The sequence below is a fragment of the Epinephelus lanceolatus genome, chromosome 19 (assembly GCF_041903045.1).
Source record: "Epinephelus lanceolatus isolate andai-2023 chromosome 19, ASM4190304v1, whole genome shotgun sequence".
Lineage (NCBI taxonomy): Eukaryota > Metazoa > Chordata > Actinopteri > Perciformes > Serranidae > Epinephelus > Epinephelus lanceolatus.
The window spans coordinates 33,450,980-33,469,608 of NC_135752.1; the positions used below are offsets into that span (position 1 = coordinate 33,450,980).

At 40.9% G+C, this 18,629-nt stretch overlaps 1 protein-coding gene and 1 pseudogene across 2 annotated transcripts; one reads left to right on the forward strand and one right to left on the reverse strand.

Annotated features, from left to right (window-relative positions):
• Nucleotides 1-1,194: 1,194 nt before the first annotated feature.
• Nucleotides 1,195-6,513, forward strand: LOC117269929 (hatching enzyme 1.2-like; annotated as a pseudogene). Its single transcript, XR_013488115.1, has 9 exons — nucleotides 1,195-1,835; nucleotides 3,154-3,172; nucleotides 3,829-3,891; nucleotides 3,986-4,095; nucleotides 4,204-4,317; nucleotides 4,404-4,582; nucleotides 5,031-5,112; nucleotides 6,018-6,145; nucleotides 6,399-6,513. The product of XR_013488115.1 is annotated as a hatching enzyme 1.2-like (transcript).
• A 761-nt stretch (nucleotides 6,514-7,274) lies between these two features.
• Nucleotides 7,275-12,612, reverse strand: LOC117270018 (cystatin-M). The gene is made up of 5 exons (XM_033647427.2): nucleotides 12,462-12,612; nucleotides 12,052-12,300; nucleotides 7,866-8,017; nucleotides 7,673-7,774; nucleotides 7,275-7,579 (listed from the first exon to the last, which is right to left on the reverse strand). The coding sequence occupies exons 2-5, from the start codon at nucleotides 12,137-12,139 to the stop codon at nucleotides 7,484-7,486; spliced, it is 438 nt and encodes a 145-aa protein (XP_033503318.1). The 5' UTR covers nucleotides 12,140-12,300; nucleotides 12,462-12,612; the 3' UTR covers nucleotides 7,275-7,483.
• Nucleotides 12,613-18,629: the final 6,017 nt, after the last annotated feature.

The window sequence follows — 18,629 nt, forward strand, 5'->3', positions numbered from 1 at the left end:
AATAAGTGGATCTATATATTAGTTTTGACCGTATTATGTGTACGGCATATATACTAATCTTCACTTGGGAGAAAAAAAGCATCACAGAGTGTTGCTCTTGTGGGCTGTGGCAACACTAAACCCCTGAGCTTGCCTGAGAAGGACTAAATGCACAAACCTGCTATCCTTAAATATACTGCGACAAATATCCCCCACAATATTACTTGTTTCCTTCACTGTAAAATTGGGAGATTAGCGGGAGAAATTACTGACCTGGAGCATCGCGGGAGATAGGGTTAAAAATTGAGTCTCCCGCGTGAATCGAGAGAGTTGGCAAATATGATATCCCATGGAGTGAGACTCTCACTGCAGCCTGTTTTATTTTGTTGTGAAAATGGCCCTGTTTAGACGACAACGGTTTCTCTAAGAACGGAAAACTCTGTCCTTTGCGTTTTAAAAAACTTCTGCATTTATATGACAACATTATTGAAACGATCCCCGTTCACACGGAGCCGCAAAATCTACTGGAAACGCTGTAGTATGCACGCCAGGCCAATGGGTGGCAGTGTAAATTTGCAAAGCAACACCACGGCATGACGCCATGCGCCTGCGCTGAAGTGCCTTCCTCTACAACGCCGTGATTACAAACCAAAACAAAGAAGACACAATGGCGAAAGCATGCACAGATAACTTTGTCTGGATGGATGACGAGGTGGAGTTGCTACAGTAACAGATCTACACTTCACTTCAAATCAACAGGGTGAGCAACACAAACAGAGCTCGGCGTTGCTGTTGTCGTGACGGACGACTTTCTGGCGCATGCCCCGTGACTGGAAGCGTAATGCGCATGTGTGAAAAGTCTCCGTTTTCAGAGGAACTGCATATTGCAAGTTTACATGACAATGGAGACGCTGCCGTTTCCAAAAAATTGCACTCTGGAACCTGTTTTCAAAATGTTGCGTTTTCAGGCACCCAAAACATTGCTGTCGTGTAAATGATCGGCCAAAACGCAACTAAAGTTTACCGTTTTCAGTTGAAATCGTTGTCGTATAAACGGGACCTATGAGCACTGTTTGCAGTGGAAACGCTAGGGCCTACGTACCATATCTGAAGGGTTACTTTTGGTTCCAAATGTACCATACCGAAAGTGTTTGGTGGTATTTTTGTTGCCTGAACCCAACCACATAGTTGTTAGAGGCAAAAAAACATCAATATGCATTGTTGTACTGACACAACATCCCAGAACGTCAACAACCAACACACCCAGGGAACCTTTCACATTGTATCTGGATGTGAAAAGTCCATGGCCAAACGTCGATATGTGACGAGGTCGGAGTGAGAATGTGTTGTGAAAAGACATTTGAAACCTTCAGTTGTCAACGAATACATTTATATGTCGTCTTGTGTGTCCACAGTGGATTAGCCAGGTGTTTATGTGACTGTGTCAACATGTGAGTCAAATTACTTCAGTAAAGAAGAGCAGCTTGTCAATATAGATCTAATGCATTACAAGCTATTTCTTATTAAGAAATCAATCATGTACACATAGGTATGATACACATCTACACACCCATTTAGCATATGGAGCCTTGTCTTATTGCCACCTGAGATTGTTCAGGAAGTTCCCTGTTGGGGCTTATCCTTTAATTAAAACATTTGTTCAGGGGTCAGTGTATTGTCTTTACAGTAAGTCTGTTTACAGTTCCTACCTTTTCAGCTGTATAAAAGCAAGACTGCAACCTCTGTGGTCAAGCTCCTTCATCCAAAGAAGGTCCGACATGATGAAGATGAACCTGAGTCTCTTGTCTGCTGTCCTGGCTCTGCTGCTGGGCCTTTCAGCTCAACACTATTCCCTGGTAAGATGGATATTTTACATGTTTTTTAATGTTTAAATTCTATCATGTTAAAGTGGAAACAGACAAGTGTTTTGCTTTAATTTATCATTATGAAATAAGTGTTGATTGCACGATGTAACAGCTATGGAATAATGGCATCAATTTCCCATGAGCCTCGCTTTCACAGCAGTTCTGTCTGCCACTGGGTACAATCTCCTAAGAAATCACTGCACGAATGGATAGCATGTTTGTTTTCCGTGATAGTTATCAGCAGCTGTCCCGAGTTACCTCACATTATCAGTGTCAGTTGTTTGCAACAGCAGAAATAGCAAACAATGGAACAACCGCAGTAGCTGTGGAAACAAATGTTGTGTGTCCTGTAGTTGCTAGGCACGGAGGAAAATGGAGAGCTATCTGGTTGTTTTTGCAACAGCTGCACCAACTGTGAAACCACTTGGACACACTATTGTTTCCACTTTAAAAGAAAGAATATAACAAGTGGAACAAGTTTAAATATCTTGAGAGACAGCAGATTGTTCCAAGCATTCAGAGCTGTGAACTCAGTGAAACAATGACCTCAACCAGTTCTCATCTATTTTAAGAAAAACCTAAATGGCCATTTACGGCTTTATAGGCCAGTGAACCAGCTTTAATCATTCTAACAACTACCAGGAACTCACAATACGACATACAACATCTCCCATGACGAGATTATCTATGTTGATTTCTTTTGGTCAGATGATCATGAAAAAAGTTAAATGAAAAAAAGTTTTGTTTTAGAAGGGGAACCTTTTTCAGGGTTGGATTTCTTTGCCAGGCCTGGGATAGACGGCAGAGAATTCTGTTTCTGGACTGAGCAGTTAAATAACATGTACTTTGCATTGTTACTGCAACATCATTGTACTGGTGTCTCATAAACCCATGAGGGTTGGGCACGTGTAAGTGTGCATGACACAAAATAAAAAATCAATGAATCAATCAGTCACCCGAAAACTCTGCTTATAGCAAGGTGTGGTTTTTGGACTAACACACATGCATTTTCAAACTATGTGTTGACTTTTGACTAGAGGCATGCACTCAACATAGAGGGATTGATGAAAACACTATGGTTAAAAGACATTAGGCAGCAAACAAACCAATAAGCACAACATAAAAGTAACGCAATAACTGATTTGTGAAACTAGATCATATAAATCAAGCTGACAAGGGCACATTATCATAAATAAGCAGAGTATATAATGCCCAAACAGTGCACCAGGGCACTAAATGAATGTATTAAAGTCAAAATTGAATATAAAAATGTTAATTTTTACCACTTGTTCACTTTGTGTCTCTGCAGGCACAAGCACAGGAGGACGGTAACTGATTTTTCTAACCACAGGTGTTTAACACATTTACTGCTTAAAGGGATAGTGCACCCAAAAATGAAAATTTAGCCATTATCTACACACCAATATGCCGAGGGAGGCTCAGGTGAAGTTTTAGAGTCCTCACATCTCTTGAGGAGATCCAAGGGGAGAGGGGGTAGCAACACAACTCCACCTAATGGAGGCTGACGGCGCCCCAGATTCAAACGTCCAAAAAACACATAATTGAAACCACAAAATATCTCCATACTGCTCGTCTGTAGTGATCCAAGTGTCCTGAAGCCCTGACTTAAACAGTTGTTTGGAAAAACGTCATCTGAACTCTGTTTTTAGCGTCATTGTAGCCTGTAGCTCTAACTGCCTCTCTGTGCGCCGCGCTCACGTGTGCGAGCAGTATGGAGATATTTTGTGGTTTCAATTATGTGTTTTTGGACATTTGAATCTGGGGCGCCGTCAGCCTCCATTAGGTGGAGTTGTGTTGCTACCTCCTCTCCCCTTGGATCTCCGCAAGTGTTGTGAGGACTCTAAAACTTCATCAGAACCTCCCTCGGCATATGGGTAAATAGATAATGGGTGAATTTTCATTTTTGGGTGCACTATCCCTTTAATAGGTTTTCATATTTAGTAACTAAATATTTTCATTTCAGGTGTCCAGACCAAGAAGCCTTACCGTTTAGACATTACCTCAAGAATTCTTGAGGCAAATAAAGGTACACTGCATCCTCTCCTGCTCACGTAATGCTCATGTCTGTGTATAAAGATGTGCATCTGTTCAACATGCTGCCCACATATGTCTTACTCCAGGCATCAGCCAAAATCTGGTGGAAGGTGACGTCGCTCTATCAAAGAAAAGGAATGGCATGAATCCTACAACGGACTTGTTGAAGTGCCGTACAGCCTCAGCGATTACTTCTGTAAGGGCTCAGGAATTTATTCATGAGAATTTTTTGTTGATTTTGGACAAAGGAAATGAGCATGACCATTTTACATTTGAACTTTTAACTGGCGTTAATTGTTTTCAGATGACAGTGAGAAGGACATAATCAGGAAAGCTATGGAAAGCTTCCACCAGAAAACCTTCGCTTTGTTCCTCATCATGGCCAGTCTGACTACCTCAGCATTGAGAGTGAACTTGGGTGAGTGCAGGGCAGTAAAGGTAATCATCAGTGTAATGAACATACCAGCCTGTCAGGATTTAAGCCCGCTGTCTCTTTGTCTGCAGGTGCTGGTCAACTATTGGCAGAGACGGAGGGAAGCAGGTGGTTTCTTTGTCCGTGTATGGCTGTCTTGCACATGGCATCGTTCAGCATGAGCTCCTCCATGCGCTTGGCTTCCACCATGAGCATGCTAGGAGTGACAGGGACCAGTATGTCAGGATCAACTGGGAGAACGTCTCTTCAGGTGAGCTCTAAAGCGGGATTTATAAATGTGCGTCAGCTCTAGGCAGACCCTACGCTGTAGACTACATATGTGGCCAATAAGCACAACATAAAAGTTGTGGTTGGGAACCACTGAGTTACAGCCCTAACTGATACATTTTGGAAGTAGGTGAGGTTGTGCCAGAAATCCCTACAGTGGGATGAGAGACGAGATGAGATGAGACGAGATAAACTTTATTGTCCCAAACGGGAAATTTGTTTTGGGCACATAGTGCGACATAGCGGCATCATATAAAATCAAGACACATGTACACCATGTAGTACGGCAAAATCGCAGATTTTGATTAACATGATTGTCAGGACCTCTGGGCAAAATAAATACATCAACTTTGTCATAACAAGGCTAAAAGCTAACTTAGAGGTACATTAATGCACACTTTAATTTTCATATTTAATGTTTTATTCTACAGCATATGTCTTCAACTTCAACAAAATGGACACCAACAACTTGAACACGCCGTATGACTATTCTTCTATTATGCATTATGGAAGGTAACGTCTCTGCATGTTATTAACACTATTGTTTGCAAGAAATTTAAGTCAGTTAATTTGTTTCTTCATGTTGTTAGTGTCCCGCAAAAGTGTCCTTTTTCTTTGTTTGTTTGTTTTTGGGGGTTTTTTTGGCCACTTGGGGGCGGTGCAACAAGCTATTAGTATAACACTGACATATGAGACCCTGCGTCCTCATATGAGGACATCATATTTTAGGTGTACTGGACCATATACTTCATTCTACTTAACTCAGACCTGTTGTCCTCGTTCATGGACACTTTTTGTGCCATCTAGTGGTAGTAAGAGCACAATACACTAATCCATGTAAAAAGAAGATGGCAGCCATCTCTGCCAAGTCAGTCTGCAGCCGACCCTGACACAAAAGTGGACAAGGTCCAAAACCTGATCACATTTTATGGTTGAAACTTGTTTATTTATGATTTATAATGTTTGTAGTTTGATATGGCGACAAGTTTGACCAATTTTGACAACAGTAACAAGCTGAGACACTTTCAATTAGGAAGTACTCGTTTGAAGATGTTGGGACTTTATTATCGTCTTGTTTGAGGACACTGAGACTTTATTATCGTTGACAATGTTTAGGTTTTTTTTATACTTGTCAGGTCCTACTGATCCCAAATAGCTAGGAGAAATCAGAAATGCATACATCACAAAAGTTTGGGTCTCAGGAGGATATTATCACTTAGGTGTGAAGCCAAATTACAATAAACTAACTATAAAATGTTAATGTGTACAGGTGGCATTAAAAGAAAGAGGAACCACTTCTTTTAAAAAATAATTTAACTATTTAGCATGACACTGAAACATTCCTGCATTTTTTAAAAATGAAATAAATGAGGATAGTTTTTCCATCAGTATATATTTAAATTTTTCACTCTCTTTAGGACCGCCTTCGCATCTGAGTTTGGAGCCGACACCATTACTCCTATTCCTGATCCCTCTGTGCCAATCGGTCAGAGAGAAGACATGTCTCATATTGATATCCTCAGGATCAACAGGTTATATGGATGCAGTGAGTATAGGAGTCCTTAAAGATACAGTACAGTATAGTCCACTTTTCATTAAATGTCTTAAAGTGTATTTTTAAGGCTTTTTCGTTGATTGAATGAACATCATTCAACCCATTATCATGCATGTTATGTAAACTTTGTATTATTTCATTGTGACTTTTTAGTTATTATGGAGGATTTAAATGTTTGAATTATGACAATAGAGTTAAGCTTCACATCAGCTTTGTTATGACTTATTTCTTCTCATTTTTTCAGACATCTGAAAGAAAATGAAGACAGCTTTCACAAGATATCTCCAGAGCTTCATGAGTGGCATTGAGTGTATCATATTGTTGAATGATCTCACCAAATAAATAAACACTGATATGAAAAATGTGTTCTTGCCCCTTGCCTATAACATGATTAATCACCATTGATACATATTTTAGTACAGGACTTTATCATGCACATAACTGTACATAGGTCTTGTGTTTACTTTTATTACCTCCGCCAAGGAGGTTATGTTTTCGCCAGCGTTGGTCTGTTTGTTTGTTTGTGTGCAAAATAACTCAAAAAGTTCTGAACAGATTTTGATTAAATTTTCAGGAAAGGTTGATAATGGGACAAGAAACAGATGATAAAATTTTGGTGGTGGATAAAAGAATAAAATGGTGTATGTATTGTAGTTAAATTTCACACTTACAGCCTCAGCAGTGACAATATATATATATTTTTTATTAAAAGTGTTATATCTTAAGCACCAGTGTTAAACACTGTAGAACAATGTACATTCTATTTTTTATGTACATTTTCATTTCAATTGAATTCAATTCAATTTAATTTAACTGGATTTAATTTAATTCAATTTAATTTTTATTTATATTTTTTTATTGTATTTTATTCTATTGATTTTTATTGACACACTTCTATTTCAGACTCTTATTCTTACTTCTTATAATTCTCTACTCTTTACATCAGAGTGAGTGTAACAAATTACAGTTTCCCCTCAGGGATCAATAAAGTATTTCAGATTCTGATTTAATCTCTTAAGTAAGAAATCATTTCATGCATACCATATCAATTGTTCTTTTGGACAAAACATAATTGTTAAAAAAAGTAACGCCAGGCAACAAACCACAAAGAATCTCCACATTATGGTAACAAAAGTCAGTCCTTTTCGGACAAATTTTATTGAGATTGTGATGTGTCAATGTTGCAAGTTGTTCATGCTCTCCAAAAGTACACATCCAGCATTTAAAATCAGCTGCAAAACATTTATTCAGAGAAAAAACATATCAAAATGTAATAAGGTAGTCAAAGCTATAGAGCCAATCTATAAAAAAGTTAGGCCTATTAAAAAGTTAGGCCGTTTCCGTAATTTTCTTGCACTTGTGTTTGTGCATCTCGTGTTTGTTGTTGCGGGGGTCGAAAGTCATCACAAAGTGGCACTTCAAGCGCTGCAGAGAGAGAAACAACAATAACTGTTACACAGGAAATCACCAAAATCTAGCTTTCTTTAGAAGGCAATAGGTCTGTAGTAGACAATGTACCTTTTTCTCAAGACTGCAGCTGTTCAGGTCGGGGTTCTCAGACCTCTGACACTTGGTTTTTCCCAGGATCGCATCAATCTTAAAGTTGATTACATTGGTCACCTAATAATACGAGTGGACACAGGACAGATGGTTACATGGTGACATGATGTGTTGCATGTGAGTACCTCTGCTTCCGAAAGGTAAATCTAACCTGTGAATGAGCGGAGACGACGGAGACCAGTTTGAACATCTTCTTGCTCTTGGTGTTTGCGTTGAAGATCGTCACAGCATGTTGGGCTGCCTCCTGGATCTCAGCTGAATCTGGACTCCTTTCACTCCAGTCACCCAGAAGAGGCACTTTTTCTATGTGGAAATTAAAACACACACGAAAGGGAAATCTCATGATGATGGCTATTAATGGGATGATAAGTAAGTGACATGTACCTTATGTTCTCAGCAAAATAACAGACTATTAAAGGAATACTTCATCCCTCAAATGACTATTTGTATATCAATAACTGACCCCATGTTACATTGACTTCGTCAAGAAAACTTTACTTTTCTCATATGCCGCTGGTCAGCAAAGAATACAAAAACTGAGAAAATTCCTAATGAATTGAAGTCATTGGGGTCCATGTTTAACAACAGCAAACTATATCAAAACATCTGTTTACACACTTACGCAGAACTTGTGCAGCATAATCCAAGTGCCATTTATCCATTCAAATGCCAAGTACTTCCCATTCCCTAAGTACTTCACAATTTTGTTACCTTAGCACTTAAAAGTGAACGAAAATGTATCTGCGCTCTTCGGAGTCAGGGTCAGTTGACAAAAACAGTCATTTTATCTCGCTGAACAGGGGAGCCACTGCCTAGGTTGTGTTATTGTTTGATTTTGGTGTTTTAAAAGGTTAGTGTGGACTCACCAAAGTGTTTTTCCCAAATCTAACCATGTGTTGTTGTTGCCTAAACCCAACCACGTGTGTGGGAGAGGAAAAAAAGGTAATTTGCGTTGTTGTACTGACGTAGTGAGTTTATGTCAAAATAGACTGTATGTAAACGGTAAATTTCCTATGAAAACATAAGTGTATTTTGAAAGAAGACAATGCATTTAACAGGTAGAACTTGACATGGTGTGTATGTTTTTGTTGTTGTTGAACGTGGACCCCTATGACTTCAATTCATTAAGCATTATCTCTGTTATTGGATCCTTCATTCAACATGGACACATGCAAGAACGTTTGAGTAACTGCTATACAAATGGTCATTTTGGGGTGAAGTCTTCCTTTAAAGTGGCACAGCATTATGCAATGAAATGCACTCACTCATACAGATAAAGACGTAGATTATCAAAAGGACACTCTATAATTTGCTGTTTCAGTCCAGAACATTAGTCAAGGATTTGGAAACTTTAAGACCGCCAAATATTGGATTCAGCAAGACTTGTTTTACCCTGCCAAAACCATCTTCACCACTCTGCCAAACCAAACCTCAATCATCAGGCCAAGAATATAAAGTAGGTTTTCTCAAGGAAAAAGAAGAGGAACTTAGAGATAATGGATGCAGCTCTTGTACCTTGGGTGACACAGGCAATCAAAATGATGTTGGTTTTGTTTTTGTTTTGCACAGTTTTCAGACACAGCAATAGTGGCATAGCTCTAGGCATGACAGTGTCGGTGGATGAAGCAACCATTTTCACACAGACTGAAATATCCAGCCCATTCTCATTCTGAAGTATCAAATACCGCTGCTTTGTTAGTGAATTCGGCATCAGACACCAACGCCAAGAACCACCTTTTCGGTGGTGTGATAAGCTCCAGGTGGTGTCAGTTTGTAACGCAGCTGGACAGAACCTTTTGCAGTGTAATGATACACCACCGATTGGCCAGACAGCACCTGTCGCAGCGTTATGATATGCCACAGCATGGCGTCAGTTAGAAACGCTGCTGGTAACAATGTAATGAAAGGAGCTGGAAAGTCCCTATAGGGCAGGCGGGAAGGGTGGTGCATGGGTCCAACAAATCCCGGACTTTCACCTGGGAGCCTGGTGTTCTAAACCTAACCATTTTGTTGACGTCGCGCCATTGGTAGCTGCATCCCAGAAGGTCAACAGCAGACACGGGAGGATACCTAGCAAGTAGACGTGAAAGTCAACTGACAAAGCAGCAATAGATTATGACTTGGGATGAGAACGTGTTGCGATATCTATATCTAATTATTGGATGGATTGCCTTGAAATTTTGCACAGACATTAATGATCCACAGACGATAGATCTACTGACTCTTCCTCTGGCGCAACTATGAGATTTTTTTTCTTAATGACTTGACAATAATTCTATAAATTGCCTTGAAATTTGGTACAGACATTCATGGTGCATTGAGGATGAATCCTTAAGGCATTATAGTGGTCACCTGACTGTTTATCTAGCACCATCGGCAGGTCAAAGTTTTCCCTTATACATCAAAACATCTCCATCAACTTCAGTGAAAGGACTGGCAAATAGTTTTGTTCGGACATTCTTGGTTCCCAGACGATATATTGAACCAACTTTGGTCCCCAGATTTTCCTCTGGCATGACCAGGAGGTTGACGTTTGTGGTTAATTAGCAAAGGTTAGCATGCTAACATGCTTATACCTGCTAAACATAAACAATTTTGCATTACCATTGTGATCATGTTGGCATGCTGACGTCACTGTGCTCATTATCCAGATTAATGTTATGACTATGTGTTTTCCACGTAGTGACTTAGCCTTGGTTGAAAATCCTGTTTTTACTGCCACCTGACAGCTGCGACGTGTCCAATCCCGACCCTGTCAAGTTCATTATGTAATGTAATCCAACAATACATAGAAGCTGGGGTGTGTTCAGAGGTGCAACAGACTACACCCAACGTTGCAGCTGGGTATCAGAAATCAGATATCAACACACTTGAGCCTTGAGCATTTGCAGCCTTAATTATGTACAAATCTGAACCAACCGGAAAGTTTCTCAGCTCAGTAAAACCATTTCACCAACAGAAGCCACTGATGTTGGCCAAATTAGGTGAATTGTACTGAGTGGCCCTGATGGATTATTTTTCATTCTTTAACACGTCCAAACCAAACTCCATTCTGCCAAATTAAACAGCATCTGACAAATGACGACGTTCTCCAACTGCCAGCTGAGCCAAAGCTTCTGACTCACTCTACCCAACCAGACAGCAGCACAGAGTCACTGTCTGCAGACTGAGTACATGAGAGCACAACAGGCACACACTGTGCAGTTTCTTTTAGTGGTTTGAAATAAATCTTGATAGAAATCAATCACTTGAATCATTTTATTTTAAAAGAATGACACCTTTGATAGCTGATGCAATCTGCTCATACGAGAGTTTAATCACTACTATTTTCTGTAGTTAAGGTAATTGTGCTTTTCCTGTTTGTCTCAGTGGTCAAATGGGCGTACATCTTTCTCGCCTAATTTTGCTGTTATTATGTTTATATTTTTTTTACACTGCCTCTGTAAAATGCTCATTTGTTTCATCTCATTGTATCATAAACAGCATACGAACGCACAAAGTTAAATGGGGTTACAAATGTTTTGTTTGGCTTGTTTCTAGACTGTTGGTCCTGATTCTGATGCCATTGTTGTATTGCTGTATTGTCCTTTCAATCAACTCATACATAACCTCCCCTTTCTAGCCATACAAAAAAGCGTGCACACAGGCTGTATTTTGTTTACTCTTCTCAAACTGCGCCTAATCGTGTACACAATCTCGACACACATTGCTTCGCATGTCAAATATTGAATGACAGTTATATTTATGCTTCACCTGACCTGATATGGCTTTAATTCTATTGAGCTTTATCCGCATCAGTGCTTGTTGGGACACTCATCAATCAGGACTATTTTGTGAAGGGTTGTGCATGCAACTGATTTAAAATAGTGTTATATTAAACTACAAGGACGAGAGAAGGTTATGTGCAAGCAGAAAGTGTCAAAGTTTAAGTGTGCACGTTCATGTTTTTCATGTTTTTAGCATTTTATCTCTATGGGGCGTTTGGCATCTTCACATTAATAAAGGTCACCCATGTAAGACCCATGTGGATCACAAGAATAGAGGTATAAATATGAAGTGTAACCAGTATAAATGATGACACCAGGACGATATTATGAGTAATTGTGAGGCTTTAAAGATACTGATCCTTTGCATTTTGTGCATCAGCTCATTGAATTAAGCAAACAGCATTAGTCATGAGTCTGTCTCTTGTTGTTTTATGTCTCAGTTATCATTTTGTCACCACTTTTTGAAAGTGATATCAAGTCACAAACCTCTATTCTCAAGAAAATTATTCAGAAACAAACAGTGGATCATTCTCTGTCTTGCTGTTTTATCTCATCCCTATCACTACTTACTTGTTGTGACGACTTCCTCCACAGGCTGATCTCCCATACCCAGCTGGATCACTGACAGACATATCACCACGGCCAACGGGAGAGACATCTTCGCTTATCAACCTCCACCAAACTCTGCTGTGCTCCTTAACAAGGGGAAGATGAGTGGAAGACGGATCTCCACAAGAAGATGTCAGATGAGCAAGATGGATAACTTCAGCTGGACCACTTTACAACCAACTGGAGGTGTCCCTCAGTGTTGGCAGCAAACTGTTGGTGTTTGGATCCACAGAGAAAGCAGAAGAAAAGGGAGATAAACTGTAGATTGTTATGACAAAAAGGTCAATTCAAATGACTGTAACAGAGCCAGAAAGTGCAAAAATGACAGCTTTAGAAAAGGCTACAAGAGGAGAAACATCACAGCTCTTTACCTTTCTGATAATGAAAAGAAAACAGGACTTCACTCAGTGGCTGCCGAGGACCAGTGAGCCAGACTGAGGGAAATAATGTGAGTAAGGAGGAGAGAAAGAGGGAGGAGGGGGGTGTCGGTGAGTGGCAGCGGCTGTTCAGCATTTAAGCTCTGGTATGTTGAACAAGCCAGTGAAGACCACACCCACCACTGCCTGGCAATGACGTCATGCTGGGATTTAACAACCATCAGCGGCTTTTGTGTGTGTGTGACAGAGTGTGTATGACACAGGGAAGGTGGGGATGGGTGTCAGATGTGTGCCATTGTGTGTGTGTGTGTGCGCTGGTGCTCTTTGTGTGTAGTCATGTGGGTGTGTAGTCTGCCAGCGTGCTGTGTGTGTGTGTATACGTGAATGTGAGCATGCACATATTGTTGGTTTCTTTATAAGAGTTACTCCTGCTGGCAGGCAGTGAGTCACTGTGCAAACTATAGCACACGTTACGCACCACTTCTAGGTACATCAACATCCTGTCTGGAACATAGGTTATCATGTGATACAGCCATTAACCATTCAGATGGCAGTGAATAAATACACAAGCATCAGCAAGTGGAACTGAGTGGAATTAATGTGCTCGTGTTTAAAGATGTGGCTGACAGAGAGGAAGGGTGATTTTAGGATGCCTCTCACTTAGCTTTTAAACAGAGTGATGGTTAATGTCAGTATGCCAGTAAACCAGAGAGGGACATCCCATACTTTTAAGTCCAAATCACAAGGGGGAAAAAGTGTGTGCCACTAGAGGGCAGGATGCCTCCACAACAAACCAACAGCCCAAAAGCCCTGACATATTATTGCCTTGTGAAATTATCACATTCTGCAGCAATTGTCTATTTATACATGCAGCACACACAAACTTAAGTCCAATTTTAATTCTCCCTTTAGCTCTGTTTTGGTCTCCACCAGAGCATGTGAGCGGAGAGGAGTAGGTGAAAATTTCCGCTCCTCGCTCGCAGACCTGTCAATTTGCACCGCTCGTCCACTCCACTTGGTTCCGCTGCAAATTTTATCCTGCTCCACTCGCTCACCACTCCGCTCAAAAAAACTGCGTCTTACTACCCTAACCTGTAATCTTCTATTCACAAATAAAACATGAGCTTGGTAGATTCTCTGGGGATGCCCTCTCCCTGCAGTTAGGGACCGTTCTCCAAGGTACCGCTGCTTCTCTTCTCAGTTTCTTTTCTGAAGTACACAGTAAACTCCATAGTTTTGAAAGAAAACAGTGTGGGTGTGCGCAGGTGCAAAGATGCATTCTGGGTGGGGCATGAGCGACTGGAGCGAATTTGGAGCGAGAGATAAGGCTCCGCTCCACCTTTAAAAAAAAAAAAAAAAAAAAAAAATAGCCGCTCCTCGCTCAACACAAAATCCTTCTGCTCCCCGCTCAGCTCCACTCCGCTCACATGCTCTGGTCTCCACCAACCACTTCGATCAGGGGTGGGCAACCTGCGGCTCCACATGTGGCTCTTTAGCCCCTCCCAGTGGCTCCCTGTGGCTTTGACAGGAATTAAATGGAGATAAATAACCATTCTTATTTTTTAACATTTTAATTTCCATTTATTGTTGTAGGCTAAAAATAGCTTGTGTACGAATTTTTTAAAAAACGTTTTAACATTTCGTAAACTAAAATGTGCGTCATACATCTGGCCTGGCGCCTTTTCCTCTATAAACATTGCTAGTGATTGCTACAGTAGTCTTGCATCTTCCTAGTCTCTTACACAGATGCCGATGATGTCCGCATGCTGGCTGACTCGGTCATCTGTGGACATTCCCAAAGGAAAGTTGTAATAGAACTAGCGCTGGCTCCCAGCGGCAGTGATGTGATTGGATCCAAATCCGTGTACTTCCTCGACCAACAGCTGATTAGCTTTGCCTTACGCCTGCCTACACCGGAATTGCTGTTCCCCGAATTGTTGTCTGTAGTACACCAGAAAAGAAAGTGTTCAGTGCATCGCAAGAAGAGATTTAAATTGATATGATTTCATTTGATTCAGCTATATTGCAGAGCTGCAACGTCTCTGTTACATGTAACAGACATGCCTTACCTATGGCAACGGTGTCACATGGTCTGGATATCCCCGCCCATTTCTATTACAAAACGAAAGACGAATGCCCACAGACTCCCATTCCGAAGTAAGGGAGGCTGGTCACGCGAGACTAGGGTCTTCCTCGCTAGGCTAGCTGTGGATTCCAAATCCAAAAAGGGAAAAGTCTCAGGGGAAAATAGAGAATTCAATAGTGCAAGGACAAATTTATTTGCTTTCATCAGCAATGCTGCAAAGTTAAAATACCAAATAATGAAAAATAGCCCACTGCAGAATAGCCACCCTGTGCTTAAACATATTAATGAGTGCTCAATTAGATCTATTTGTAATGTTGATAGGCTAAATTCGATTTTCAAGGCTCCTCTGATAGTAAAGGTTGCCAACCCCAGAATTAGATCAATATATGCCAGGGATGCCCTCTCTCTACTTGTTTCCTGTCACCACTCTACTGTCACTATCTAATAAAAAAGCATAACATGGCCAAAAACAAGGATACCCCAATGTTCCACTTTCTCCACCAGCTGGTCGCTAACATTTTCTGTCTGCTGTCTGATGCTGAAAAGGCAGTGCACATTTCAAGGGTGTAGGTTGTTTCAATATAGTGGGTAACATAATAATGAGTTTGGGTGTCCTCCACTATAAAATTTTGACCGCCAAACACCTAATTTCTTGCATTCTGATGTTTTTTCATGCAGCAATTTGCGCCTTTTCTGCATCAGGGTATGGTGTGAATGACTGATTTCATACTCCTGAAATCTACACCTATGGTACATTTGGTTTATTGGAGCGTATGGCTTGATAACAACTTCCTGCTGCTGCTGGAGGTGATGTTACTAAGAGTGGTGTGAGTGAAACAAACCAAGACAATGAGCTAAAAGAGGCTAAAAAGCTCTGTACAACTGCAGATTTAGGTGAGAATCCTGTGTGGGTCTGTTACTGTGAGCAGCTCCTCCACAGTCATATGACTGATACATACAGTGTTAGAAACAGTAGCAGTCAGTAGTTTTTTTGCACATGGTAGTGGTTTGAATGAACGAAACTTTCCACTCTCTCAGCTCTCAGTTTTAAGTCCTGACCGTGGGCGTTGTTGGTAGCATGAATAATTGTTTTTTTGTCTGTTAGTTGGCACAATTAAAACCTTACAACAGATCTTAAGGAACACTCAGAAAGAAATAAGTGATTCTTTTTTTCTAATAGATGGCGTTCCAGATCCAGGCTGTTACTTACTTCCAGTACATTTTGTCACACTAAAGCAAGACTTATCCATGCAAGTCGTTGGAGCTGCTAGTTTGTTAGTATAGCATTAAAAATGTAAATAAAAAGGCAGTTATTGTTATCAGTAAACACTTCCAAGCAGCAAAAACCACATGCACTTAGGCCCTGTTCAGACCTGGTATGAACATGCATCTTGGGTGACTTGATTACATGTGGACAGCCGAGGCACATTGCTGTTTACATTTGTGTTTAGATTTCGTCACTGCCTCGCACACAGTTATTACGCCCACACTTTTACTAGCTGCTCTGTAGCATGCTTGTTAGGTAGCGGTTAGCGGTTGTGCGGTCAGTACAGCTGGAGATATCGCTGTCTCCTTCCATAGGGCAAAACAATAGACGGTCATGGAACACTTCGTCCAACTTGACATAAAATGGGTATACAGCATTAGTGCACTGCTACCAAAATAACCACCACGTCCTGCACTGATGACATATACCCCTTTTCGACAGTCACAGGCTGTTTGGTTCGGGTCATCAGCCCAGCACAGCATGGATTTACATTTCATGCGTTTTCCACAGCAGGCCAGGAGAAAGAAGTTTACGTGTTGGAGGTGAGCTGTTTGCAGAGGTGCAGTAAGAGCCTGGAGTCTGCAGCTCTTCATCAACATCTCACTGTGGCTGTTTCTTCTACTTTCCTCCCTGCTGTATTATTAGACTCATCTTTAATGACGAAAAGCTGTGGACAAAGTTCCACTAATTCGGTGATAATCACATTTCATTTCCTCCAGATTCTTCACAGTGAAAGTCCCCAATATTTTTTTATGTAAAAGCTGTTATTTTGAAGCAGCAAAATAAGTAAATGTTGGGTTTTTCAAGCAGCATCTTCACACAACTTCTAATACAGCTGACAGCGAACATGAAACAGTAAAATAAAGCCGATATCTAAAGTAAAAACAGGACGCGGTAGAGAAACTAACCTCCAAACCACAGAGATTCAGTTAGAAGCTACACACAAAGACTTTCTCTTAGGTCTACGGCTTGTTTGAGAGGGAGAGAGCACGGTCATCAAGGGTTGGCTGCAGTCGGTGAGACGTCACTGCTCCCCGCTTGAGAGCGGACGGCCCAGCTTTTGGACCAACTCTGGAGAAGGTCCATCTGTGGCACAGCTCGGCGTGGCATGTCACATCTTAACGGATGATGGAAATGCAAATCGGCACGGCATGATTTTACTTAGCACCAGTTGAAAAGGCCCAGTAGTCCTTGTTGGGGATGTATCAAAACGCATTAGTGTTTACACTACAAAAGATATGTGGTCAAATGCGTCCAAGACCATCTCGGCAAGTTGTCAGAGAGATTGGATCACAATACATCAGATCACCCCAAAACGCTTTATAATACCAGGTCTAAACAGGGCCTTAGATATGTCTCATTAAGTAAACATAATCACATATATTTCCCTTAAGGTAAGGGGCAAAATTTAAATTCACATTAAATTAAACTCTCATGCAATTAGACTAAAGCACAAAGGTTTTCCTGACATTTCTGGTGTGCATATACTATTATAGCGTGGGCAAACAGTTTTGATTTCAGTATGTAATGAGTCAGAATGCCCAGAAGGGGGAAGCAGCACTGTATCCCATAGTGCAACAGGTGGTTGATGATACTACATCACTGTATTTTCATAGTCTGGGAATGCACTAACAGCTGGGTTTGACAAGCTTGAATACAATAAAATTCAACTACAAAGCCTCACTGTGTCTTTCAGCTGCAAAAGCTCAGGTTTTAAGCAGCGGCACTGATCAATCTAAGATAAGTTAAAGATGCATAAACAGAGATAGCTAAATGATGACAGCTCTGACAGAGGAAGTTTAGATAAAGATAGGTGAGACAAAGGATGGGCAGATGGGATCACACTGACAGGTACATTTGCTCATACGACCAGGCAGATGGGCAGGCAGATAGACGCAGTGCCAGACTGGAAGAAAAGAACCCTGCAGATGGACGAGGAGTCATAAAAACTGACACAGACTGAGACACCAACATGGAGGGAGATGAGCAGCAAAATTATTTCTCCGCCTGGCTGGAGTTCACTGCTCCCAATGAGACGCACTGTACTGTAACTCATCCAAGCTGCGACTGTCAGGTCAGGGTCAATAAAGGGGGCGGCTTCATTTTGCACAAATTGGAAATCCCCCTTTTCAAAGGAATAATTGATGTCAGTGTTGTATGCCTGATGAGCGGGCTGGACACCAACTGCCACACGTTTCTTTCACATTGTTTTTGTCCAGTCTATCCAGGCCAAAGGTTGAAGTTACTTCACAAGTAAACAGCCTAAAATGGAGCAGATAGCATCGGCTACTGTGTGATATTCTAACTGCTCTCTGAGGTTACTAACATGAAGAAAAATCTAGTCTAAGTTTAGAGTTATATTTTAGAATAAAATGTTGGCATTGTCATTCCTGCTAACCACAGATTTCATACATATAGACAGCAGTAGACCACCATCCAGACACAACAAAGTAAGTGTTCTTTAATGAGAATTTGGGACATTTCCAGCCATATTTATAGCAACAAAAGCGTGTGTTTTTAACAAGCATTCAGGACATGTCACACAACATTTGTAGCGACCAAACCGAGTCTTTTTTAATGAGAGTTTGGGACATTTCCAGCCATATTTGCAGCGATCAAGGGTGGATTGAGGGTATTCTAAGCCAGACATAATGTTTTCCTAACCCTAAACAAGTGGTTTTTGTGCCACACATTAAAGGGATATTTCAGATTTTTTTAAGTGGGGTTGTATGGGGTACTTACCCACAGACAGTATATCACAAACAGTAGATGTCAGTCAGCGCACACCCAGTTTAGAGGAGAAAGCTGG